The 26,222-nt window shown below is 43.8% G+C and overlaps 2 protein-coding genes across 4 annotated transcripts in view; one reads left to right on the top strand and one right to left on the bottom strand.

Moving 5' to 3' along the window:
* The window catches only part of LOC139575666 (cell migration-inducing and hyaluronan-binding protein-like), a 167,083-nt gene extending 151,899 nt beyond the window's left edge, over positions 1 to 15,184 (top strand). For all 3 annotated transcript variants that reach the window (XM_071400857.1, XM_071400858.1, XM_071400859.1), the window contains exons 25-29: positions 6,873 to 7,077; positions 7,715 to 7,801; positions 7,904 to 8,061; positions 8,321 to 8,421; positions 13,154 to 15,184. In XM_071400857.1, coding sequence (XP_071256958.1) covers positions 6,873 to 7,077; positions 7,715 to 7,801; positions 7,904 to 8,061; positions 8,321 to 8,421; positions 13,154 to 13,281 — 679 coding nt within the window. In that variant the 3' untranslated portion in view covers positions 13,282 to 15,184. The remainder of the gene's footprint in view (positions 1 to 6,872; positions 7,078 to 7,714; positions 7,802 to 7,903; positions 8,062 to 8,320; positions 8,422 to 13,153) is intronic.
* Positions 15,185 to 16,266: 1,082 nt separating this feature from the next.
* mesd (mesoderm development LRP chaperone) lies at positions 16,267 to 25,857 on the bottom strand. The gene is made up of 3 exons (XM_071400860.1): positions 25,553 to 25,857; positions 24,688 to 24,920; positions 16,267 to 17,424 (listed from the first exon to the last, which is right to left on the bottom strand). The coding sequence occupies exons 1-3, from the start codon at positions 25,709 to 25,711 to the stop codon at positions 17,154 to 17,156; spliced, it is 663 nt and encodes a 220-aa protein (XP_071256961.1). The 5' UTR covers positions 25,712 to 25,857; the 3' UTR covers positions 16,267 to 17,153.
* Between the last annotated feature and the right edge of the window lie 365 nt (positions 25,858 to 26,222).

The following is a 26,222-nucleotide window of genomic DNA, read 5'->3' as shown; positions in this document are numbered from 1 at the left end:
TCTCCCCTGTCTCCCTCTCAGCCTGCTGTTCCTCCCAGTGAATAATTATTAACTGTTAGTCTCCCCTGTCTCCCTCTCAGCCTGCTGTTTCTCCCAGTGAATCATTATTAACTCTTAGTCTCCCCTGTCTCCCTCTCAGCCTGCTGTTCCTCCCAGTGAATAATTATTAACTGTTAGTCTCCCCTGTCTCCCTCTCAGCCTGCTGTTTCTCCCAGTGAATAATTATTAACTGTTAGTCTCCCCTGTCTCCCTCTCAGCCTGCTGTTCCTCCCAGTGAATAATTATTAACTGTTAGTCTCCCCTGTCTCCCTCTCAGCCTGCTGTTTCTCCCAGTGAATCATTATTAACTCTTAGTCTCCCCTGTCTCCCTCTCAGCCTGCTGTTTCTCCCAGTGAATCCTTATTAACTCTTAGTCTCCCCTGTCTCCCTCTCAGCCTGCTGTTTTTCCCAGTGAATCCTTATTAACTCTTAGTCTCCCCTGTTTCCCTCTCAGCCTGCTGTTTCTCCCAGTGAATCCTTATTAACTCTTAGTCTCCCCTGTCTCCCTCTCAGCCTGCTGTTTCTCCCAGTAATCCTTATTAACTCTTAGTCTCCCCTGTCTCCCTCTCAGCCTGCTGTTCCTCCCAGTAATCCTTATTAACTCTTAGTCTCCCCTGTCTCCCTCCCAGCCTGCTGTTCCTCCCAGTGAATCCTTATTAACTCTTAGTCTCCCCTGTCTCCCTCTCAGCCTGCTGTTTCTCCCAGTAATCCTTATTAACTCTTAGTCTCCCCTGTCTCCCTCTCTACCTGCTGTTTCTCCCAGTAATCCTTATTAACTCTTAGTCTCCCCTGTCTCCCTCTCTACCTGCTGTTTCTCCCAGTAATCCTTATTAACTCTTAGTCTTCCCTGTCTCCCTCTCAGCCTGCTGTTTCTCCCAGTAATCCTTATTAACTCTTAGTCTCCCCTGTCTCCCTCTCAGCCTGCTGTTTCTCCCAGTAATCCTTATTAACTCTTAGTCTTCCCTGTCTCCCTCTCAGCCTGCTGTTTCTCCCAGTAATCCTTATTAACTCTTAGTCTCCCCGGTCTCCCTCTCTACCTGCTGTTTCTCCCAGTAATCCTTATTAACTCTTAGTCTCCCCTGTCTCCCTCTCAGCCTGCTGTTTCTCCCAGTGAATCATTATTAACTCTTAGTCTCCCCTGTCTCCCTCTCTACCTGCTGTTTCTCCCAGTAATCCTTATTAACTCTTAGTCTCCCCTGTCTCCCTCTCTACCTGCTGTTTCTCCCAGTAATCCTTATTAACTCTTAGTCTCCCCTGTCTCCCTCTCTACCTGCTGTTTCTCCCAGTAATCCTTATTAACTCTTAGTCCCCCCTGTCTCCCTCTCAACCTGCTGTTTTTCCCAGTGAATCCTTATTAACTCTTAGTCTCCCCTGTCTCCCTCTCAGCCTGCTGTTTCTCCCAGTGAATCCTTATTAACTCTTAGTCTCCCCTGTCTCCCTCTCAGCCTGCTGTTTCTCCCAGTGAATCCTTATTAACTCTTAGTCTCCCCTGTCTCCCTCTCAGCCTGCTGTTTCTCCCAGTGAATCCTTATTAAGTCTTAGTCTCCCCTGTTTCCCTCTCAGCCTGCTGTTTCTCCCAGTAATCATTATTAACTCTTAGTATCCCCTGTCTCCCTCTCAGCCTGCTGTTTCTCCCAGTAATCATTATTAACTCTTAGTCTCCCCTGTCTCCCTCTCTGCCTGCTGTTCCTCCCAGTGAATCCTTATTAACTCTTAGTCTCCCTTTCTGCCTGCTGTTCCTCCCAGTGAATCCTTATTAACTCTTAGTCTCCCCTGTCTCCCTCTCAGCCTGCTGTTCCTCCCAGTGAATCCTTATTAACTCTTAGTCTCCCCTGTCTCCCTCTCAGCCTGCTGTTCCTCCCAGTGAATCCTTATTAACTCTTAGTCTCCCCTGTCTCCCTCTCAGCCTGCTGTTTCTCCCAGTAATCCTTCTTAACTCTTAGTCTCCCCTGTCTCCCTCTCTGCCTGCTGTTCCTCCCAGTGAATCCTTATTAACTCTTAGTCTCCCCTGTCTCACTCTCAGCCTGCTGTTTCTCCCAGTGAATCCTTATTAACTCTTAGTCTCCCCTGTCTCCCTCTCAGCCTGCTGTTTCTCCCAGTGAATCCTTATTAACTCTTAGTCTCCCCTGTCTCCCTCTCAGCCTGCTGTTCCTCCCAGTGAATCCTTATTAACTCTTAGTCTCCCCTGTTTCCCTCTCAGCCTGCTGTTTCTCCCAGTAATCCTTATTAACTCTTAGTCTCCCCTGTCTCCCTCTCAGCCTGCTGTTCCTCCCAGTGAATCCTTATTAACTCTTAGTCTCCCCTGTCTCCCTCTCAGCCTGCTGTTCCTCCCAGTGAATCCTTATTAACTCTTAGTCTCCCCTGTCTCCCTCTCAGCCTGCTGTTTCTCCCAGTGAATCCTTATTAACTCTTAGTCTCCCCTGTCTCCCTCTCAGCCTGCTGTTCCTCCCAGTGAATCATTATTAACTCTTAGTCTCCCCTGTCTCCCTCTCAGCCTGCTGTTCCTCCCAGTGAATCCTTATTAAGTCTTAGTCTCCCCTGTTTCCCTCCCAGCCTGCTGTTCCTCCCAGTGAATCCTTATTAACTCTTAGTCTCCCCTGTCTCCCTCTCAACCTGCTGTTTCTCCCAGTAATCCTTATTAACTCTGTCTCCCCTGTCTCCCTCCCAGCCTGCTGTTCCTCCCAGTAATCCTTATTAACTCTTAGTCTCCCCTGTCTCCCTCTCAGCCTGCTGTTTCTCCCAGTAATCCTTATTAACTCTTAGTCTCCCCTGTCTCCCTCCCAGCCTGCTGTTCCTCCCAGTGAATCCTTATTAACTCTTAGTCTCCCCTGTCTCCCTCTCAGCCTTCTGTTTCTCCCAGTAATCCTTATTAACTCTTAGTCTCCCCTGTCTCCCTCTCAGCCTGCTGTTTCTCCCAGTAATCCTTATTAACTCTTAGTATCCCCTGTTTCCCTCTCAGCCTGCTGTTCCTCCCAGTAATCCTTATTAACTCTTAGTCTCCCCTGTTTCCCTCTCAGCCTGCTGTTCCTCCCAGTAATCCTTATTAACTCTTAGTCTCCCCTGTCTCCCTCTCAACCTGCTGTTCCTCCCAGTAATCCTTATTAACTCTTAGTCTCCCCTGTCTCCCTCTCAACCTGCTGTTTCTCCCAGTGAATCCTTATTAACTCTTAGTCTCCCCTGTCTCCCTCTCAACCTGCTGTTCCTCCCAGTAATCCTTATTAACTCTTAGTCTCCCCTGTCTCCCTCTCTACCTGCTGTTTCTCCCAGTAATCCTTATTAACTCTTAGTCTCCCCTGTCTCCCTCTCAACCTGCTGTTCCTCCCAGTAATCCTTATTAACTCTTAGTCTCCCCTGTCTCCCTCTCAGCCTGCTGTTCCTCCCAGTGAATCCTTATTAACTCTTAGTCTCCCCTGTCTCCCTCTCTACCTGCTGTTCCTCCCAGTGAATCACTATTAACTCTTAGTCTCCCCTGTCTCCCTCTCAGCCTGCTGTTCCTCCCAGTGAATCCTTATTAACTCTTAGTCTCCCCTGTCTCCCTCTCTACCTGCTGTTTCTCCCAGTGAATCCTTATTAACTCTTAGTCTCCCCTGTCTCCCTCTCAGCCTGCTGTTTCTCCCAGTGAATCCTTATTAACTCTTAGTCTCCCCTGTCTCCCTCTCAGCCTGCTGTTCCTCCCAGTGAATCCTTATTAACTCTTAGTCTCCCCTGTTTCCCTCTCAGCCTGCTGTTTCTCCCAGTAATCCTTATTAACTCTTAGTCTCCCCTGTCTCCCTCTCAGCCTGCTGTTCCTCCCAGTGAATCCTTATTAACTCTTAGTCTCCCCTGTCTCCCTCTCAGCCTGCTGTTCCTCCCAGTGAATCCTTATTAACTCTTAGTCTCCCCTGTCTCCCTCTCAGCCTGCTGTTTCTCCCAGTGAATCCTTATTAACTCTTAGTCTCCCCTGTCTCCCTCTCAGCCTGCTGTTCCTCCCAGTGAATCATTATTAACTCTTAGTCTCCCCTGTCTCCCTCTCAGCCTGCTGTTCCTCCCAGTGAATCCTTATTGAGTCTTAGTCTCCCCTGTTTCCCTCCCAGCCTGCTGTTCCTCCCAGTGAATCCTTATTAACTCTTAGTCTCCCCTGTCTCCCTCTCAACCTGCTGTTTCTCCCAGTAATCCTTATTAACTCTGTCTCCCCTGTCTCCCTCCCAGCCTGCTGTTCCTCCCAGTAATCCTTATTAACTCTTAGTCTCCCCTGTCTCCCTCTCAGCCTGCTGTTTCTCCCAGTAATCCTTATTAACTCTTAGTCTCCCCTGTCTCCCTCCCAGCCTGCTGTTCCTCCCAGTGAATCCTTATTAACTCTTAGTCTCCCCTGTCTCCCTCTCAGCCTTCTGTTTCTCCCAGTAATCCTTATTAACTCTTAGTCTCCCCTGTCTCCCTCTCAGCCTGCTGTTTCTCCCAGTAATCCTTATTAACTCTTAGTATCCCCTGTTTCCCTCTCAGCCTGCTGTTCCTCCCAGTAATCATTATTAACTCTTAGTCTCCCCTGTCTCCCTCTCAGCCTGCTGTTCCTCCCAGTAATCCTTATTAACTCTTAGTCTCCCCTGTCTCCCTCTCAACCTGCTGTTCCTCCCAGTAATCCTTATTAACTCTGTTCCACCCTAATCCTTATTAACTCTTAGTCTCCCCTGTCTCCCTCTCAACCTGCTGTTCCTCCCAGTAATCCTTATTAACTCTTAGTCTCCCCTGTCTCCCTCTCAACCTGCTGTTTCTCCCAGTGAATCCTTATTAACTCTTAGTCTCCCCTGTCTCCCTCTCTACCTGCTGTTTCTCCCAGTAATCCTTATTAACTCTTAGTCTCCCCTGTCTCCCTCTCTACCTGCTGTTTCTCCCAGTAATCCTTATTAACTCTTAGTCTCCCCTGTCTCCCTCTCAACCTGCTGTTCCTCCCAGTAATCCTTATTAACTCTTAGTCTCCCCTGTCTCCCTCTCAACCTGCTGTTTCTCCCAGTGAATCCTTATTAACTCTTAGTCTCCCCTGTCTCCCTCTCAACCTGCTGTTTCTCCCAGTAATCCTTATTAACTCTGTCTCCCCTGTCTCCCTCCCAGCCTGCTGTTCCCCCCAGTAATCCTTATTAACTCTTAGTCTCCCCTGTCTCCCTCTCAGCCTGCTGTTCCTCCCAGTGAATCCTTATTAAGTCTTAGTCTCCCCTGTTTCCCTCCCAGCCTGCTGTTCCTCCCAGTGAATCCTTATTAACTCTTAGTCTCCCCTGTCTCCCTCTCAACCTGCTGTTTCTCCCAGTAATCCTTATTAACTCTGTCTCCCCTGTCTCCCTCCCAGCCTGCTGTTCCTCCCAGTAATCCTTATTAACTCTTAGTCTCCCCTGTCTCCCTCTCAGCCTGCTGTTTCTCCCAGTAATCCTTATTAACTCTTAGTCTCCCCTGTCTCCCTCCCAGCCTGCTGTTCCTCCCAGTGAATCCTTATTAACTCTTAGTCTCCCCTGTCTCCCTCTCAGCCTTCTGTTTCTCCCAGTAATCCTTATTAACTCTTAGTCTCCCCTGTCTCCCTCTCAGCCTGCTGTTTCTCCCAGTAATCCTTATTAACTCTTAGTATCCCCTGTTTCCCTCTCAGCCTGCTGTTCCTCCCAGTAATCATTATTAACTCTTAGTCTCCCCTGTCTCCCTCTCAGCCTGCTGTTCCTCCCAGTAATCCTTATTAACTCTTAGTCTCCCCTGTCTCCCTCTCAACCTGCTGTTCCTCCCAGTAATCCTTATTAACTCTTAGTCTCCCCTGTCTCCCTCTCAACCTGCTGTTCCTCCCAGTAATCCTTATTAACTCTTAGTCTCCCCTGTCTCCCTCTCAACCTGCTGTTTCTCCCAGTGAATCCTTATTAACTCTTAGTCTCCCCTGTCTCCCTCTCTACCTGCTGTTTCTCCCAGTAATCCTTATTAACTCTTAGTCTCCCCTGTCTCCCTCTCTACCTGCTGTTTCTCCCAGTAATCCTTATTAACTCTTAGTCTCCCCTGTCTCCCTCTCAACCTGCTGTTCCTCCCAGTAATCCTTATTAACTCTTAGTCTCCCCTGTCTCCCTCTCAACCTGCTGTTTCTCCCAGTGAATCCTTATTAACTCTTAGTCTCCCCTGTCTCCCTCTCAACCTGCTGTTCCTCCCAGTAATCCTTATTAACTCTTAGTCTCCCCTGTCTCCCTCTCAACCTGCTGTTTCTCCCAGTGAATCCTTATTAACTCTTAGTCTCCCCTGTCTCCCTCTCAACCTGCTGTTCCTCCCAGTGAATCCTTATTAACTCTTAGTCTCCCCTGTCTCCCTCTCAACCTGCTGTTTCTCCCAGTGAATCCTTATTAACTCTTAGTCTCCCCTGTCTCCCTCTCAACCTGCTGTTCCTCCCAGTAATCCTTATTAACTCTTAGTCTCCCCTGTCTCCCTCTCAACCTGCTGTTTCTCCCAGTGAATCCTTATTAACTCTTAGTCTCCCCTGTCTCCCTCTCTACCTGCTGTTCCTCCCAGTAATCCTTATTAACTCTTAGTCTCCCCTGTCTCCCTCTCAGCCTGCTGTTCCTCCCAGTAATCCTTATTAACTCTTAGTCTCCCCTGTCTCCCTCTCAGCCTGCTGTTCCTCCCAGTAATCCTTATTAACTCTTAGTCTCCCCTGTCTCCCTCTCAGCCTGCTGTTCCTCCCAGTAATCCTTATTAACTCTTAGTCTCCCCTGTCTCCCTCTCAGCCTGCTGTTCCTCCCAGTAATCCTTATTAACTCTTAGTCTCCCCTGTCTCCCTCTCAGCCTGCTGTTTCTCCGAGTGAATCCTTATTAACTCTTAGTCTCCCCTGTCTCCCTCTCAGCCTGCTGTTTCTCCGAGTGAAGGCCCACAATGAGAAGGAGGACTTTGCCTTCTGTTCAGTGAAGGGCTGTGAGAGGGTTAAAATCACAGCCGTTATCCCTAAGGGCAGCGGCCCCAGTGACTGCATGACACAGGCCTACCCCCTGCACGCAGAGATGCCCATCGTAGATGTGCCCATGCCAAGGAAACTGCCCAGCGCCAAGCTGGTGAGGACAGAGCTCAGTCTGTTGGTCACAAATGGCACTGTGCATTGTTTTGTAAAATAGTTAATCAAACACTTATGTAAACTGTTTATTAGTGATTCGTAGTATTCCTAGTACTAGTACATAGTATTCTAGTAACACTAGTTCCTATTATTCATAGTATATTCACCGTGTTTGAAACCCTTTACAACTTCTCTATAAAGTGTTACTGATACAGTCATGTAAAGAAAGAGAAGAAAGAGTCTCGGCATCTCATCAATAAATCTCTGCAGCAGTGTTGTGGACAGGATTGACATTTCTATACCAGTATCGGTCACTTAAGATCTCTCTCTCTTTCCGCTCTCGCTCTCTCTCTTTCCTCTCCTCTCTCTCTGTCTCTTTCCTCTCCTCTCTCTCTCTCGCTCTCTCTCTTTCCTCTCCTCTCTCTCTCTCTGGCTCTCTCTCTCTTTTCTATCTATCTATCTATCTATCTATCTATCTATCTATCTATCTATCTATCTATCTATCTATCTATCTATCTATCTATCTATCTATCTATCTATCTATCTATCTATCTCTCTTTATTCTTCCTCTCTCTCTCTCTCTCTCTCTCTCTCTCTCTCTCTCTCTCTCTCTCTCTTTCTCTTTCTCTCCTCTACAGCGCACCACAGACCACTTCCTAGAGGTCAAGCTGGAGTCCTACAACACACGCTTCTTCCACATCAAGGAGGACTTCGCCTACACAGAGGTGTGTGTGTGTTTGTGTGTGTGTGTGTTTGCTTTCTCTGTGTGTAAAAAGTTATTCAATAATGTCATGATTGGTTGATTGGATGTTGTGGTTGCCGAGCAGGTTAACGGCAGGAAGTTGTACCAGCCAGATGATGGGGTGCAGCTGACGGTGATGGACGGCCATGATGGGAGACTGGTGGAGAGCAAAGGCTTCAGGAACTCCATACTGCAGGGTGTACCTGCCCAGATAGAGGGCTATGTTAACAACCTGACAGACAAGTAAGAACACACACACACACACACACACACACACACACACACACACACACACACACACACACACACACACACACACACACACACACACACACACACACACACACACACACACACACACACACACACACACACACAAGCTAACTTTTTCATGTTAGAATCGGAAGACACTGAGTTGAACAAAGTTAACTCTCTTCTCCCTGCTTTCCCCCCACTCCATCCCCCATCTCTCTTTCACTTCTGTCTCTTTCTCTCTCACTAGCTCTATCGTCATAATAACGTCTAAGGGTCGTCTGGTGACTCGGGGCCCCTGGACCAGAATACTGGAACTCCTCGGAGCTGACAAGACCCTCAAGTTGAGAGGTAACTAACTACTGTAGCTCCTTAGAGCTGACCAAACCTTCAAGTTGAGAGGTAACTAACTACTGTAGCTCCTTAGAGTTGACCAAACCCTCATGTTGAGAGGTAACTAACTACTGTAGCTCCCTAGAGTTGACCAAACCCTCATGTTGAGAGGTAACTAACTACTGCAGCTCCTTAGAGTTGACCAAACCCTCCTGTTGAGAGGTAACTAACTACTGTAGCTCCTTAGAGTTGACCAAACCCTCATGTTGAGAGGTAACTAACTAACTACTGTAGCTCCTTAGAGTTGACCAAACCCTCATGTTGAGAGGTAACTAACTACTGTAGCTCCTTAGAGCTGACCAAACCCTCATGTTGAGAGGTAACTACCTACTGTAGCTCCTTAGAGCTGACCCAACCATCATGTTGAGAGGTAACTAACTACTGCAGCTCCTTAGAGCTGACCAAACCCTCATGTTGAGAGGTAACTAACTACTGCAGCTCCTTAGAGCTGACCAAACCCTCATGTTGAGAGGTAACTAACTACTGCAGCTCCTTAGAGCTGACCAAACCCTCATGTTGAGAGGTAACTAACTACTGTAGCTCCTTAGAGCTGACCAAACCCTCATGTTGAGAGGTAACTAACTACTGCAGCTCCTTAGAGTTGACCAAACCCTCATGTTGAGAGGTAACTAACTACGGTAGCTCCTTAGAGCTGACCAAACCCTCATGTTGAGAGGTAACTAACTACTGCAGCTCCTTAGAGTTGACCAAACCCTCATGTTGAGAGGTAACTACCTACTGTAGCTCCTTAGAGCTGACCAAACCCTCATGTTGAGAGGTAACTAACTACGGTAGCTCCTTAGAGCTGACCCAACCATCATGTTGAGAGGTAACTAACTACTGCAGCTCCTTAGAGCTGACCAAACCCTCATGTTGAGAGGTAACTAACTACTGTAGCTCCTTAGAGCTGACCAAACCCTCATGTTGAGAGGTAACTAACTACTGTAGCTCCTTAGAGCTGACCAAACCCTCATGTTGAGAGGTAACTAACTACTGTAGCTCCTTAGAGCTGACCAAACCCTCATGTTGAGAGGTAACTAACTACTGTAGCTCCTTAGAGCTGACCAAACCCTCATGTTGAGAGGTAACTAACTACTGTAGCTCCTTAGAGCTGACCAAACCCTCATGTTGAGAGGTAACTAACTACTGTAGCTCCTTAGAGCTGACCAAACCCTCATGTTGAGAGGTAACTAACTACTGTAGCTCCTTAGAGCTGACCAAACCCCCATGTTGAGAGGTAACTAACTACTGTAGCTCCTTAGAGCTGACCAAACCCTCATGTTGAGAGGTAACTAACTACTGCAGCTTCTTAGAGCTGACCAAACCCTCATGTTGAGAGGTAACTAACTACTGCAGCTCCTTAGTGCTGACCAAACCCTCATGTTGAGAGGTAACTAACTACTGTAGTTCCTTAGAGCTGACCAAACCCTCATGTTGAGAGGTAACTAACTACTAGCTGACCAAACCCTCATGTTGAGAGGTAACTACCTACTGTAGCTCCTTAGAGCTGACCAAACCCTCATGTTGAGAGGTAACTAACTACTAGCTGACCAAACACTCATGTTGAGAGGTAACTAACTACTGCAGCTCCTTAGAGCTGACCAAACCCTCCTGTTGAGAGGTAACTAACTACTGTAGCTCCTTAGAGTTGACCAAACCCTCATGTTGAGAGGTAACTAACTACTGTAGCTCCTTAGAGCTGACCAAACCCTCATGTTGAGAGGTAACTAACTACTGTAGCTCCTTAGAGCTGACCAAACCCTCATGTTGAGAGGTAACTAACTACTGTAGCTCCTTAGAGCTGACCAAACCCTCATGTTGAGAGGTAACTAACTACTGTAGCTCCTTAGAGCTGACCAAACCCTCATGTTGAGAGGTAACTAACTACTGTAGCTCCTTAGAGTTGACCAAACCCTCATGTTGAGAGGTAACTAACTACTGTAGCTCCTTAGAGTTGACCAAACCCTCATGTTGAGAGGTAACTAACTACTGTAGCTCCTTAGAGCTGACCAAACCCTCATGTTGAGAGGTAACTAACTACTGTAGCTCCTTAGAGTTGACCAAACCCTCATGTTGAGAGGTAACTAACTACTGTAGCTCCTTAGAGCTGACCAAACCCTCATGTTGAGAGGTAACTAACTACTGTAGCTCCTTAGAGCTGACCAAACCCTCATGTTGAGAGGTAACTAACTACTGTAGCTCCTTAGAGCTGACCAAACCCTCATGTTGAGAGGTAACTAACTACTGTAGCTCCTTAGAGCTGACCAAACCCTCATGTTGAGAGGTAACTAACTACTAGCTGACCAAACCCTCATGTTGAGAGGTAACTACCTACTGTAGCTCCTTAGAGTTGACCAAACCCTCATGTTGAGAGGTAACTAACTACTGTAGCTCCTTAGAGTTGACCAAACCCTCATGTTGAGAGGTAACTAACTACTGTAGCTCCTTAGAGCTGACCAAACCCTCATGTTGAGAGGTAACTAACTACTGTAGCTCCTTAGAGCTGACCAAACCCTCATGTTGAGAGGTAACTAACTAACTACTGTAGCTCCTTAGAGCTGACCAAACCCTCATGTTGAGAGGTAACTAACTACTGTAGCTCCTTAGAGCTGACCAAACCCTCATGTTGAGAGGTAACTAACTACTGTAGCTCCTTAGAGTTGACCAAACCCTCATGTTGAGAGGTAACTAACTACTGTAGCTCCTTAGAGCTGACCAAACCCTCATGTTGAGAGGTAACTAACTACTGTAGCTCCTTAGAGCTGACCAAACCCTCATGTTGAGGAGTAACAGGTCTGGCCTGGCTCAACAATTATTTATTTATTGGAATTAAAAGGTTCTATCTGAACAAATAGGATTCTGAGATGATTAGCTTTATAGTTCTGAACCCTCGTTGGTTTGAATGGTGTTGCTTTTTAACTTAACAACGTGAATCAGGGTGTTTAGGACAAGGTTGTGTTAATAACTCAGTTTTGAGAAAAATGCAGACAGAACCATTATAATCCCAAATTCTCGATTTCTAGGAATAGTTCCTAGAGGAGATTTCAACCAACACACACTAGAGGGTGCTATTGGTATACTGTTGTGATTCAGAAACTAATGTTTTGTAAACCGTGTTGAATGTTTTAAACTGGTGCTGTTTTCTTATCAAATACAGTAAGCCAACTTTTATTAAAAGTGTATTCATTAATTCAAAATGATCTGGCTTGTAATGATTGTCAGTGTTTAGTGTTCAGGGCTGACAGTGTTTGTGGATGGAATTTATATGTTTAAATGAATGATTAGAATATTCCACCCCGAAACTATATAATTGTATGTAATTGATTAGAATCATCAGTGAAATACATTAGAACCATCAAATTATTATTAGCGATGTGTAGTCTTAGTCAGTAAAATGATAATAAATGATGTGTGTAGTTTTAGTCAGAATTAGGGTAAAACAATATATCTGTACGATATGTCTCTAAAGAATCTTAACACAGACTGTCTGAGCAAGATTCGGTGCCGACCTTGGCTAGGGGCCACAGAGAGACTGGGGAAAGGACAGGGAGTGCTTCTCACGGTCCCTAATCTTTGTCGGCTGGGTAGTGCGACAGTGTGTGCGTAGGATACCTAATGTTTGTGTGCAAGAGTATGTGCGTAAGGAGCTAGTATAAAATGAATGGTTTTGTACAACTAACTAGCGCGCCCGTGAATAAACATTTTAGACTCCTCCGTCTGTTTCATTTCAACCAGTATCTTACAAATTCTGGGTTGCAGACTGAGTAGTTAATTGAATTGGGTTTATGAACACTGAGAACATAATTCTCGTAACAGTGTTTCACATACAATCTCTCATAAATGCTGATTCATAGTAAGTAGCCTATGTAATAAAGTATAGCCTTCCTGATTCATAATGATGACTCAGCTATTTCTCTGTCTCTCTCTCTCTCTCTCTGTGTGTGTGTGTGTGTGTGTGTGTGTGTGTGTGTGTGTGTGTGTGTGTGTGTGTGTGTGTGTGTGTGTGTGTGTGTGTGTGTGTGTGTGTGTGTGTGTGTGTGTGTGTGTGTGTGTGTGTGTGTGTGTGTGTGTGTGTGTGTGTGTGTGTGTGTGTGTGTGTGTGTGTGTGTGTGTGTGTGTGTGTGGAGGATAATCAATACTTAGCCGCATGCCAGAGCAGCAGGGTCCTTCCTCTCCTCCCTCCATACTTAACCCCTCTCCCCTTCAAGTCACTTGACACAACCCACATTTTGGAATTCAGAAATCCTTCTCCAAATTCTGATTCTAATTTTAGATCATACAGTACATTCTACTAAATAGATTCTACGCCCCTAGACATCCCGGAGCAGGCTGCGGGACACATTTTTCTCACTGTGGGGTGTAATTCCAGAGACGACAAATGGTCTATTTGTGTAGAAATCATTCCTGGATGGGGTGAGACGCCTCAGTGGTATGCACAGTGTTGGAGAATGGAGGAGGAGGAATGCCAGCTAGCTCGCTTTGTCTTTCTCCCTCCTCTTTCCCCTGTTTCTTCCCCCTCTCCCCCTTTCCCGCGCTGTCCTTCTAGGAAAGTTTTGGGGGTGATTTTTGTGTTATTTGTTGTTGTTTGTTTCTTGTATTTCTTGTGGATTTGTTGGAGAGAGAAATAGTTGTGTACTCAGAATGTGAGCAGCTGACATTGAGCCAGTGTTTCTTTATTTCTCTGTTTCAGACAAGCTCACGTTTGTAGGCTTCAAGGGCACTTTTCGACCTGACTGGGTCCGTATGGAGGTGGATGAGGAGAGAGCTAAGATCCATCAAGTCCTCCCTATCCCTGTGGTCAAGAAGATTAAGCTATGAGAGGAGAGAGGAGAGGAGGAACCAGGTGTAGTGGGGGCACACACGAGACTACACCTCCCACACCTCCCACACACACTGCCCCTAGGGCTGGAGTAGGTCAAAGTTGTTCCTATAACTACTGGTCCAAGATCAGATGTTTTTCACCACTAAAGATTAATTAAGGTAATCTGATCCTAGATCTGTGGTTAGGGACGGTTTCAACCTGGTGCTACAGAGTGTGGGCCGGCCAATCAAACGCATGCGTTTTTCTGTCACCTGTCAACTTCCCCGCCATGCAGGTCTCTGTTTATGTGACAATGTTGACTATGTGAGTGATTCGACTGTGTCGTTCGTTTGACTATACTTGACTTTTAAAACGCGAGGAGAAAAAATGACCAACAAACATTTCTTGTTTTTCATCCTACTCAGAGACAGATTTCCTAAATGTTTGCACCTGTGTTTTCCAGTGGGAAGTTAACGTCGTTTAACACACTAGAACAAAAATGTAGACCAATGAAGTAGAAGAGAGAGATTAAGTGACTTTTAAAGTAGAACCAAAAGGTCAATTACAGGTTAAAGGCCCAGTTTGGTAAAAAACATGATTTTCCGGTGTTTTATAAATATTTCCACACTGAGGTTGGAATAATAGTGTGAAATGATGATAATGTCCTTTTAGTGTGCGAGCTGTTTGAAAAGACCACCTGACATATCAGCCTGTTTTGGTGAGATGGAGTTTTGGCCTGCCTGGTGACATCACCATTAGTTAATAGACCAATAACGAAGATAGTTCCAAACCTCTGCCAATAACAGCTAGACCACTCCCAGCCAGTCCTAGCTAAATCCTTGCTTGAGAAATTGCTCTTTGCTAAGAAGCTATTTGTATTTCTTTTTGACCATTTTAATTAAAAACAATCACTTAAGGTACTTAATTGTTACCCAGAAATGATTTGATATTGAGATTTAAAAAAAACAGCTGCATTTGACCTTTTTAAGATTACCTGGAAAATCTTTTAGGTAAATTAAGATACATTTTTTTTTACCCTTCTACTGAATAAAAAACATGTGTAAACATTGCGCCAGACTTTGCACCAGGTGCAAACATTTAGTCCACCTGGCCTGAAGATTCCATTCCAGAGAAGCTGTTTCCCCGTGTTTTATGTGAGGGCTCTAGATCGCTTACTTGATATTGTGTAATGTTTGGTTTTATATAACTGTTCATATGAACGTTTGTGGTCCATCGGTCTGTGTTTTATTAAACATACCAGCATGTAAAGAAACCCCAAAATGATCCTGAATATATCCAAGGACATTTTTTGGTCACTTCTAAAGTGCTATCTGGTCTTAGACAATACTCCCAAATCAAAACTTTAAATGTTATTTAAGCAATTTATAAATTGCCGATTTTTCTTCAAATCTGGCAAGAATCAGATAAACGTTTCCCTTTGCCCGAAATAGCTGGTCTTTTTTCGGACGTGGTAGTTGTTAGTGTTTTCTATGTTTAAATGTGTTTTTAAAAGTTCCACAGATTGATAACAGAGATATATTTTATACTTATTTATTGTACAGACATAATTGAACAAAATCTACAAGGGACATCTTTTGAGTTGTATTGTATTCTGGTCCTGAATTGTATGTAAGAATAAAAATACTATAACATTTCAAAACAATCATACTAAACACTGCTATGGCATAATATGACTCATCGTAGTTACCGCGTTGTTTTGTTTTAACCCTACACCAAATGGATGTGATGTATTATACGTGACTTGGGCTTGTAAAGTAATTCAATCTCATGACTTAAAATCTTTGAATGACTTTTGTACAGAAATAAATAAATAAGTGAATTTATAAGCCTGTGTGTGCGTATGTGTACCCCAATAAAGACTTCCTGCACAGAAACACCAGTTACCGTTGCAGCAACACATTTCTGATGTTCTGTTATCCAATTATTGTTTCAACCAGGAAACACATCAGTTCCACATGTCAACCATCAGCCTACACATTTGAACAGACACTTTGGTTTGGAGTTATCCCAAATGGCACCCTATTCCCAATGAGCCCTGGTCAAAAAGTAGTGCACTAGGTAACCGGGTGCCATTTGGGATGCTATCCTAGCAGCGTTATTGGAGAAGTTAATGGGCTCTGCAGGTTGGAATTACTATCAGCAAGGGGCAATGGTTGGCTCCAGCCCCGTTGGTTCTCATGTGCTGGTTCCTTTGTGTGAGCGCAGCGTAAAGGGTGTGGCTCCCAGGCCCATTATAAATCATTGTGGAATGCTGAGCTATGCTCACATGCTGAGAGACAGAGAGAGAGCTAGAGAGGACTAGTTAAGTGGAGGCCTCCAGCTCTGGACCTCAGTAACCCTCTAAAACACCACAAGACTGGGGCTCTGTTGGCTTACGTAAAGGAAAAAAACCAGACGCTCTATTCAATCCATAGCGCTGAAGACCCGCTTTAAAGCGCGATTGACAATTATAAGGCAATTGTCCCGCTGTTGCGGAGACTGCATTAACGGTAAATGCTGCTTATGTCCACTCAAAATGTAGAGGTAGTTTCCCATTAACATGGATCTTCTGCCATATTCGATGATAGGGATTGAATCCAGCCCAAGTATTATATCAGAACAATACGTTTCTTGGTTCTAGCAGGTTAATGCTGAACTGATTGAATCTAGGCTTAACACCATTATTTCCAGTCCACCTGAGTTTAGACAACATGCCAGACAGGATATATAGAACATGACAATACAAAATCCCAACACTGAGTCTGTAGGGACAGGCAGATAGCCCCATAACGCAGTGGACTCAACATTTGTTGCTCCTTCCAAGACGAATTTGTTCACACACAAACACCCCCCCTTCAGGGATGTGTCAGACAGCCATGCCAGAATAAGAAGTGTGAGAAATGGAAAGATGGGGAGGAAAATAGTAAGAGGACGAGCAGAGGGAATGATGTCTCAGTTCACACATATTACTTCCCCAAAAAGCAACCCATTAACAAAGAAAATCATTTTATTCTGTAATTTATTGAAAATCCATGTACACGTGACCGACCACTGCAATTGTATGCTACAAGTCAATACTGAACTCAACTGTATTATTGAAGGTGAATACAAGAAATCAACAATCAAAAAGAATCACAGTTATCTATGTGTGCGTCCCAAATAGAACTCATTACCTGTGTAGTGCAGTACTTGGGTTCTGGTCAGAAGTAGTGCACTACATAGGGAACAGGGTGCCATTAGGGACACCTTTATACATTTCTCAATTCTAAATCAGTGGTTTTGGCACATGTAGGAAAATCAGTTTGTGCTCAAATAATTTCCTGTATTAAATGTTTTATTGGAATAATGAAATACAATGCCTCTAACAAATGTACTGTTTGTCGAACAATATAGTGGAAAACAATGACAAAAAGTAATATTGAAGCACTGGTTGGATTCATAACTTGTTTCAAAATAAAAAAGTCACTTCCCTACATTGTAAAAGAGACAAGCCGTACAAAATAACATGTTGACCTTCAGACTCAGTGACAGGTGTGTAAAATAAACCAGAAACCTCAAAGCTACACTTTAACATCTGCTCTGAGGTCAGTCATTGACCCTGACTTTAATAGGCTTGATAGAGTACACAGTACCACAAAACGGTCTCGTGCTGTGTCACTGTTGAACCTCTCTCCAAGTCCCTTCCCCTAGCCTCTACCACTTCAGTGTCTGCAGATCTGTGGCAGCTCCATAAAGCCTGACTGAAAGGCTAGGTAGTAGTCAGACGCATTCTTCTACCCATTGGCCTCAGATCTGCAAATACTAAAGTGAAAGAAGCTAGGTGTTGTTTTTGGTCTGGACGGGCCTTGTGATTGTTCTGCCAATCCCAGCTCTCTCAATCGTCAGCCAATCACAGTTCAACCTTGTCTTTACTCGCTTTGTTGCCGTCCAGGTCGGGTTTCTTGCCCTCCGACTTCTTCTTGCCCTTCTTTTTGGTGTTCACTTCGTTCTGCTGCTTTGCCTTGGCGCTGTCATCCTTCTTGGCAGCCTTCCCAGGGAACACCTGGCCTTCCACAGTGACCTCGGCGCAGCGTTCCTGGGCCACCAGGAAGTCCTTGACCTCCCACGCGAAGCTGCCATCTCGCAGCATGAAGATGACCCGGTTGGAGCCCACCACGAACCTACAGTACGAGGGGAGAGGTACAACATGGGACATTAGCCAAAGTCTAAAGTCTGGGAATAAAGAAAACCGCAAAAACAACATTTATTTTTTACAATAATGAACTAATCTATTGTCAACATTTTGTTTGGTTACGTACAGTATTAGTGTGTTTGGTTTAGGGTTGCAAAGGGTCGGGAAATTTCCATGGGAAGTTAACCTGGGAATTTCGCTTAAATTCATCAAAAAAGTTAGCTTATAACAGTGAACCTTTTTTGTGGGATACACATAAGGCAATTCTAGGTTCTGGCATATTTTGGTTAAACTATCCACAATTCAATGGAATTGCAACCCTCTGCATGCACAGTGCACTCTTCCATCACATGTACAGCTTATTCTCAAGATCTTGCAAACTAATGACATGCTATTGAGCCCACACTACTAGACTGTCTGAGCCAAGGACTACAGTTGAAGTCAGAAGTCTACAAACACCTTAGTTTAAATGTATATGGCTCAGTTTCACAATTCCTGACATTTAATCCAAGTAAAAATTCCCTGTTTTAGGTCAGTTAAGATCACCACTTTATTTTAAGAATGTGAAATGTCTGAATTAGAGGTCGACCGATTAATCGGAATGGCCGATTAATTAGGGCCGATTTCAAGTTTTCATAACAATCGGAAATCGGTATTTTTGGGCACCGATTTGCCAATATTAAAAAAAAAAAATTGCACCTTTATTTAATCTTTATTTAACTAGGCAAGTCAGTTAAGAACACATTCTTATTTTCAATGACGGCCTAGGAACAGGTTTTTAACCTTGTCAGCTCGGGGGATTCAATCTTGCAACCGTACAGTTAACTAGTCCAATGCTCTAACACCTGATTACATTGCACTCCACGAGGAGCCTGCCTGTTACGCGAATGCAGTAAGCTAAGGTAAGTTGCTAGCTAGCATTAAACTTATCTTATAGAAAACAATCAATCAATGACTGTCATTGCTCCAATGTGTACTTAACCATAAACACCAATGCCTTAAAATCAATACACAAGTATATATTTTTAAACCTGCATATTTAGCTAAAAGAAATCCAGGTTAGCAGGCAATATTAACCAGGTGAAATTGTGTCATTTCTCTTGCGTTCATTGCCCGCAGAGTCAGGGTATATGCAACAGTTTGGGCCGCCTGGCTCTTTGCGAACTAATTTGCCAGAATTTTACGTAATTATGACATAACATTGAAGGTTGTGCAATGTAACAGGAATATTTAGACTCATGGATGCCACCCGTTAGATGAAAACAAAACGTTTATTCCGTTCCGTATTTTGAGGTGATAGTTTCCGGATTAGTCAAAGGTATATGGTTTAGAGAGAAATAGTCAACACGTTATAATTCCTGTAATAACTTGCGGCTGAACTTGAAAGGGGTTCCTTCGTTATTTTACCGTTCATGTCTTCCATAGAGAAGGTCTTGATCTACTTCAAATAAGGTCTGTGTTTCGCGGAGGAGCAGACTGACAGGGGACCATGCAGACAAGCTCTGCTCATGTTATTTGAGACTAAATTGATTTTATTTATGTATTATATTAAGTTAAAATAGTGTTCATTCAGTATTGTTGCAATTGTCATTATTACAAAAATGTGTGTGTGTGTGATATATATACACTTTTTTATTTATTTTTATTTTATTTTTTAAATCGGCCGATTAATCGGTATCGGCTTTTTTTGTCCTCCAATAATCGGTATCGGTATTGAAAAATAATAATCGGTCAACCTCTAGTCTGAATAATAGTAGAGAGAATTATTTTAGTTCAGCTTTTATTTCTTTCATCACATTCCCAGTGGGTCAGAAGTTTACATACACTCAATTAGTATTTGGTAGCATTGCCTTTAAATTGTTTAACATGGGTCAAACGTTTCGGGTAGCCTTCCACAAGCTTCCCGCAATAAGTTGAGTGAATTTTGGCCCATTCCTCCTGACAGAGCTGGTGTAACCGAGTCAGGTTTGTAGGCCTCCTTGTTTGGACAAAGCTTACAGGTAACTTTTGAGATATTTTGTAGTCACGTTGCGCTTGTTGGAACCGGTGTTTTTCTGGATCAAACGCGGCAAATAAATGGACATTTTGGATATATATCGACGCAATTAATCGAACAAAAGGACCATTTGTGATGTTTATGGGACATATTGGAGTGCCAACAGAAGACGCTCCTCAAAGGTAAGGCATAAATTATATCTTTATTTCTGCGTTTTGTGTCGCGCCTGGAGGGTTGAAATATGATGGTCTGTGTTTGTTTGCTTTGGTGCTATCCTCAGATAATAGCATCGTTTGCTTTCGCCGTAAAGCATTTTTGAAATCTGACACGTTGGCTGGATTCACAACAAGTGTAGCTTTAATTTGGTATATTGAATGTGTGATTTCATCAAAGTTTAATTTTTATAGTAATTTCTTTGAATTTGGCGCTCTGCATTTTCACTGGATGTTGGCCAGTTGGGACGCTAGGGTCCCACATATCCCAGAGAGGTTAACAAGAAATTTGTGGAGTGGTTGGAAAACGAGTTTTAATGACGCCAACCTAAGTGTATGTAAACTTCTGACTTCAACTGTACATGCGTTCTGGTAAGTTGATTACATTACTGGGTGAGGTGAATATATTTTATATGACATACATTCGTTTTTGTTAACTAGTAAATAGTAGCCTACAGCAAAGTGTTTAAATAATTTCTAACTTGTTAACAATTTCTGCTAGTTAATTTTTGCTACCATGTGGTTTTTAGCTTGCTTGAGCCTGCTAACTGAGGAGTGTTAATTCACCCGTTTCCATACATGTTTCATTTTAAAACATTTATCTTACAAAGGAGTTGTTTAATCTAACTGCTTAACTATTTATCTGTACATGGAATTGTTATTTTTTTTTTTTACTCTTTCTAATCTTTACAGGAAAATCCCACGATTTTGTCCCCACACATCAGATGTTTCACTGCAGCTAATGTAGAAGGAAAAGCTGTGTACATTTGCAAATACTGTGTCAAATCATATGTGAAGAATGCTGCAAAGATGCAGAATCATCTGGCCAAGTGCATAAAGTTCCCTCAGCACTCACAACCTCTGACAAAAGTCGCTCTACTTCTATTAGAGGTGAAAATTATGAATCAGACAAATTAGCAATAGCAACAGCTCATGGTTCTCCTGGAATCAGAAGTTTTTTTTTGACTCAATGGAGGAACGTAGTCAGAGAAATGCAGATTGTCTTGCTCGAGCTGTGTATGCAACTGGTTCACCTCTGATGCTCACAGGCAATGTGTATTGGAAGAGATTTCAGAATGTTCGACGCCCAGCATACACCCCTCCAACCAGACATGCTTTATCTACTCATTTTCTGGATGCAGAGTTCAAGTGAAGGTCAAGCAAATCATAGAGAAAGCAGACTATTGCAGTCATCTCTGATAGGTGGTCGAATGTTCGTGGGTAAGGAATAATTAACTACATCATCTACACCCGTCAACCAATATTCTACAAGAGCACAGACACAAGGGACAACAGACACACCGGTCTCTACATTGCAGATGAGCTGAAGGCAGTCATCAATGACCTTGGACCACAGAAGGTATTTGCACTGGTGACAGACAATGCTGCGAACATGAAGGCTGCTTGGTCTAAAGTGGAGGAGTCCTACCCTCACATCACATCCATTGGCTGTGCTGCTCATGCATTGAATCTGCTCCCCAAAGACATCATGGCACTGAAAACAATGCATACACTCCACAAGAGAGCCAAGGAAATGGTTAGGTTTGTGAACGGTCATCAAGTTATAGCAGAAATATACCTCACCAAGCAAAGTGAGAAGAATAAGAGCACCACATTGACGCTGCCCAGCAACACCTGTTGGGGTGGTGTTGTCATCAAGTTTGACAGTCTCCTGGAGGGGAAGGAGTCTCTCCAAGAAATGGCCATATTACAGTCTGCCGATATGGAGGATCCTCTTGGATGATGCATTTTGGGAGAGAGTTATAAGCAGCCTGAAACTCCTAAAACCTATAGCCATTGCACAATGCCATCCTGTCGGATGTTCAGACTCTGCTTGCAGATGTAAGAGAAGAAATCCGTACTGCCCTGCCCACTTCACTGTTGCTCCAAGCTGAGAAAACTGCAGTTCTGAAATACATCAAAAAGCGTGCAGACTTCTCTGCCTGAAGCCCACACACGCCGCAGCGTACACGTTGGACCCCAAGTATGCTGGCAAGAGCATCCTGTCTGGTGCAGAGATCAACAAGGCCTATGGTGTCATCACTACCATGTCTCACCACCTTGGCCTAGATGAGGGCAAGGTTCTTGGCAGTCTGGCGAAGTACACTTCCAAGCAAGGGCTTTGGGATGGAGATGCAATATGGCAGTCGTGCCAACATATCTCATCAGCCACCTGGTGGAAGGGACTTAGTGGATCTGAGGCTCTTTCCTCTGTTGCCTCCATCATCCTCCAAATTCCACCAACATCAGCCACCTCAGAGCGCAACTGGTCCTTGTTTGGGAACACACACACCAAAGCACGCAACAGGCTGACCAATACAAGGGTTGAAAAATCGGTGGCCATCCGGACAAATTTGAGGCTTTTTGAGCCTGACAACGAGCCATCCTCAACAAGGTTGGAAAGTGACAGTGAAGATGAGGCCTCAGAGTCTGATGTTCAAGAGGTGGTCATTGAGGAGGTCCAGGGAGAAGACATGGAAGCCTGAGAGGAAGACAACCAAAGTTGTAGTTTCTAGACTATCATTTTACAGATGTATGTTGAAAACGTTTTTGGGAGATGCGATGGATCATTGGGGATCATTCAATATTCCCTTTTGTTGTTCAGTGAAATCATCCCTTGTGAAGAATCAACTCATTTAATTAAAGTTCAATTCGTAACTAAATTGTTTTTTCAACATTTCTATTGGAAGGATTTAATAGTTTGCAATTATGTCTACTTAAGGTAAAAGGTTTATTTTTTTGTCTCCATATGATATAGTAAATATATCCAATGCAAAAAAACATATACATTTAAATGGTATTAATATATTCCCGTTAATTCCCATATATTCCCATATATTCTCACGGAAAGTTTCCACCTCCGAATATTCCCCAAAATGTGCAGCCCTAGTTTGGTTACGTATTAGTGTGTTTGGTTACATACTAGTGTGTGCCAACCCAAACAAGATTACATTAACTACAGCTCTTTAGCTATCATATCATCTCTCTCAAACCAGAGGTTCAATGATGTCGAACCTCTGTTCTTTATCAAGAGTTCTCAGGATGGTGCAATGCTAATTCTATCAAACATACCTAGGCTTATTCCTTCTTAGGAGCATAACAATCAATGTGTTGTTCAGAGATCTTCAATCCTGTTCATCGGTAAAAACACCCGATTCAACTAATCAATTGATTAGTTTAATCAGGTGTGATGGCACTAAACTGGGACGAAACTAGCAGTCAATGATGGCAGTTTCTCCAGGAGCAGAACTAAGGCTCACCGCTTTAGCTGTCCTTTTTAACATTAGCGCCTACCTCTGGATGTCAAAATGGACTATCTGGTTGTAGCCCTAAACTAACATACCTGATTTAATTAGTCGTCAATGGCTTGGTGATTAGTTGACCATTAGAATCAGGTGTGCTAGCTCTAGAATATACCAAATACTTGCCAGGGGCCTAGAGGTGGAAAGGAGGGCACCAGGCATATCTGTATAGCCTCTCCCACTGTGGAAGGAAGAAGCAGCAGCAGCTTCATGAACTGGTATGACGCACAGCCAGGTGAGAGGATTAGCCTTCCACACATGGTGACTTGATGGAACCAACCAGACTCGGAGCGACGCGCAGTGATGGCAGCGAGTGAGGAGGCAGCGATGAAGGAAATGGAGAGAAGGTTGGAGAAGCTACAGATGCACTAGAATGTGATCAATATGGGTGATCGTTCTGATGATATGGAGCGGGAGGATGAGGGTCAAAGACCTGAATGGTCTGTAGTGGAAAGTAATAGGAAAAAGAGACCATGCTACTGAAAGCAGTGGTGCTTCCAGTGCAGAGAGCATGAAGACGGTGAAGGTAGGGAACAAGAGTAATATTGTGTCGAAGTGGAAAGTTGTGGTGGTGTTTGATGTGACACCCTATCCCATTAACCAATGCCGTAAAGAAAGAGAGAGGTGAAGTCAAACTAGCCCGGTTCATTGGAAATGATAGACTGCTAACATTCTGTGCTAGCCAAGCTTAGCAGGGGAAGATTCTGATAATGGAAACTCTCAATTGGAAGTTTCCATGGCAGAGCAGCCGCACACAATGCCAAGCGTTGGCTGGAGTGGTGTAAAGCTTGCCGTCATTGGACTCTGGAGCAGTGGAAACGTGTTCTCTGGAGTGATGAATCACGCTTCACCATCTGGCAGTCCGACAGACGAATCTGGGTTTGGCGGATGCCAGGAGAACGCTACCTGACCGAATGCATAGTGCCGAATGCAAAGTTTGGTGGAGGAAGAATGGTCTGGGGCTGTTTTTCATGGTTCGGGCTAAGCCCCTTAGTTCCAGGGAACTCTTAACGCTACAGCATACAATGACATTCTAGACAATTCTGTGCTTCCAACTTTGTGGCAACAGTTTGGGGAAGGCCCTTTACTGTTTCAGCATGACAATACCCCCATGCATAAAGCGAGGTCCATACAGAAATGGTTTGTTGAGATTGTGGAAGAATTTGACTGACCTGCACAGAGCCATTTTGAGAACATTTTATACAAAAAAATAAAATATATATATATTTTGTAAAAATAAATAGAGATAGGGCTGGAGCAGTGGAAACGTGTCCTTTGACACAGCACAGTGGGATTTTTAGGCCATATTGCCCAATATGGCCTAAAAATCCCACTGTGCTGTGTCAAAGGACACTGATAGTAAATCAAACTGACTTCATAGCTTTCATTGGAAAGGTTATTACCACGACTCAGATTGTGGAAAGCAGAAATGCCAGGTTGAAGATTATTGTGGATATGACAACAGAGCTATCGTGGGTAACAGATGTTAGTCAACATTATTTTTGAAATGCTAAATAATCCTAAAGATGGATTATCTCAGCATGATAGAGAAAGTTTGAAGAGCTTGGGAGGGTTTGTTATAAGTTAGTAGGGATTTATTTGTTTATATATAAAAATGTTCTTAGCAGTACAGACTTAGGCCAACCGTGAAATAGCGCACAGTCCAGCACAGTAGGTTTGCAGGCCATTATACAATGAGAAAGGTTTGAGAAATGCTGCATTGGACTGAAGTATAGGCCTACCTCTGGATGTCAAAATTGGCATTGAAGAGGCTGCTCTGCCACAGACTGGTCACCTCCTCGGTTTCCTTCTCCGTAGGCTCTCCCGCCACCGTGGCAAACACCATCAGAGTTTTTCCCTTCTTGGACATCTTCAGCAGCTCCTCAGGCTTGGAAGCATCCACCTTGGAAAAGTCGATAGGCGGGGGGGACCGTCTGTGCTCAGGGAGGTCGCCCTCCTCGATGTCATCGTCTTTCTGAAAGAAGTGGGGAGGAAGAGATGAGACTGAGTTCGACCTATTACACAATGAATGATATCATTGACTACAAGTACTTCAGTAATGCAACAAAGCTATTCATTCAAATAGGAACAGAATAGTAAATTGGCTATCCTAGTTAACTAGTTAGCTAGATAGACATCAAAGAAAGTTGTGTGGAGAGTGCAACGAGCATTGCTTGCTGTTTGGGGTTTTAGGCTGGGTTTCTGTATAGCACTGTGACATCTGCTGATACATTTGATTGATTGATGGATACCCAGCTGCAAAGAATATATCACGTGAAACAGGATGACTTCCTGGTTAGCTAGCTAGTTCACTCATTAACAAACATATCGCTAACTTAGCAGGTCAAGGTTAGCTAGTTACGGTATATAATACAATGGACTATAGCTATGATGCTGCATGACAGTTATACCTTATCAGGAAGGAGCAATAATTTGGGGCTTGTAGCTATCTAGCAAGCTACGAAGATCATTGAGATCAGACAGGAATTATGTTGCGCACGTTAGTTAGCTAGCTTTCTGATTAGCCATTTAGTTAGCCGAGTTGCTAGCCAGCTGTCTGAGTAACTGAAAAGCAGCTATTAACCGAGTTAAAAACGTGTTGTTTACCTCCCATTCTTCCAAAAGCCGTGCCATATCAGCATCATTGTAATCCCGGATATCTTTCTTCTTCTTGGGCTTGTTATCTTGACCGTCCGTTGCTAAAATACATATCAAATACGTACAGAGCAAGAGCACAGCACATCCCCACCTGAAGTCCGCCGCCATGCTTACAGATGGTGAACGGTGATTGGCTGAGAGTCTTTCCTCAGAGGACGTGACAAAGGGGAATTGGTTACAGTAAAATCACGTATATAAACCCTGGATTGCTACTGCTATAGAGGGGTTGGTTGTTTAGCAACAAGACCGACGTGTGCTCAGCTATGGGGCAAAACAGACGGGGTTGGCTTAGATTGTTGAAACATGTCATCTATATTTAGTCTCCAATGTTTATTGAAAACATAAATGCATTTGCACAATGAGCACTTGTTGTCTCAGTAGCTATGCGTGGGTAAAATCACTGGGAAAGCCAAGCCAGATATAAAAGCTGTATTACAACCTATGTTGTGGTAATTGTGTTGTTTACTCTATAAATCATGTTAGTTCATATGCCTTGCCGCTGTGATATATAAGCCTACGGCCGAGACAATAACAAGGGACAATGGCAGAATAAATTCAACTACACCTTTGTTTCGTCACAAAACCGGAGAGCAACCTCTGTCCTGTGAAGTCCACAAAC

The sequence above is a fragment of the Salvelinus alpinus genome, chromosome 5 (genome assembly GCF_045679555.1).
Source record: "Salvelinus alpinus chromosome 5, SLU_Salpinus.1, whole genome shotgun sequence".
Taxonomy (NCBI): domain Eukaryota; kingdom Metazoa; phylum Chordata; class Actinopteri; order Salmoniformes; family Salmonidae; genus Salvelinus; species Salvelinus alpinus.
The sequence above is the reverse complement of the archived record's forward strand: the minus strand, read 5'-3'. Positions and strand labels throughout refer to the sequence as shown.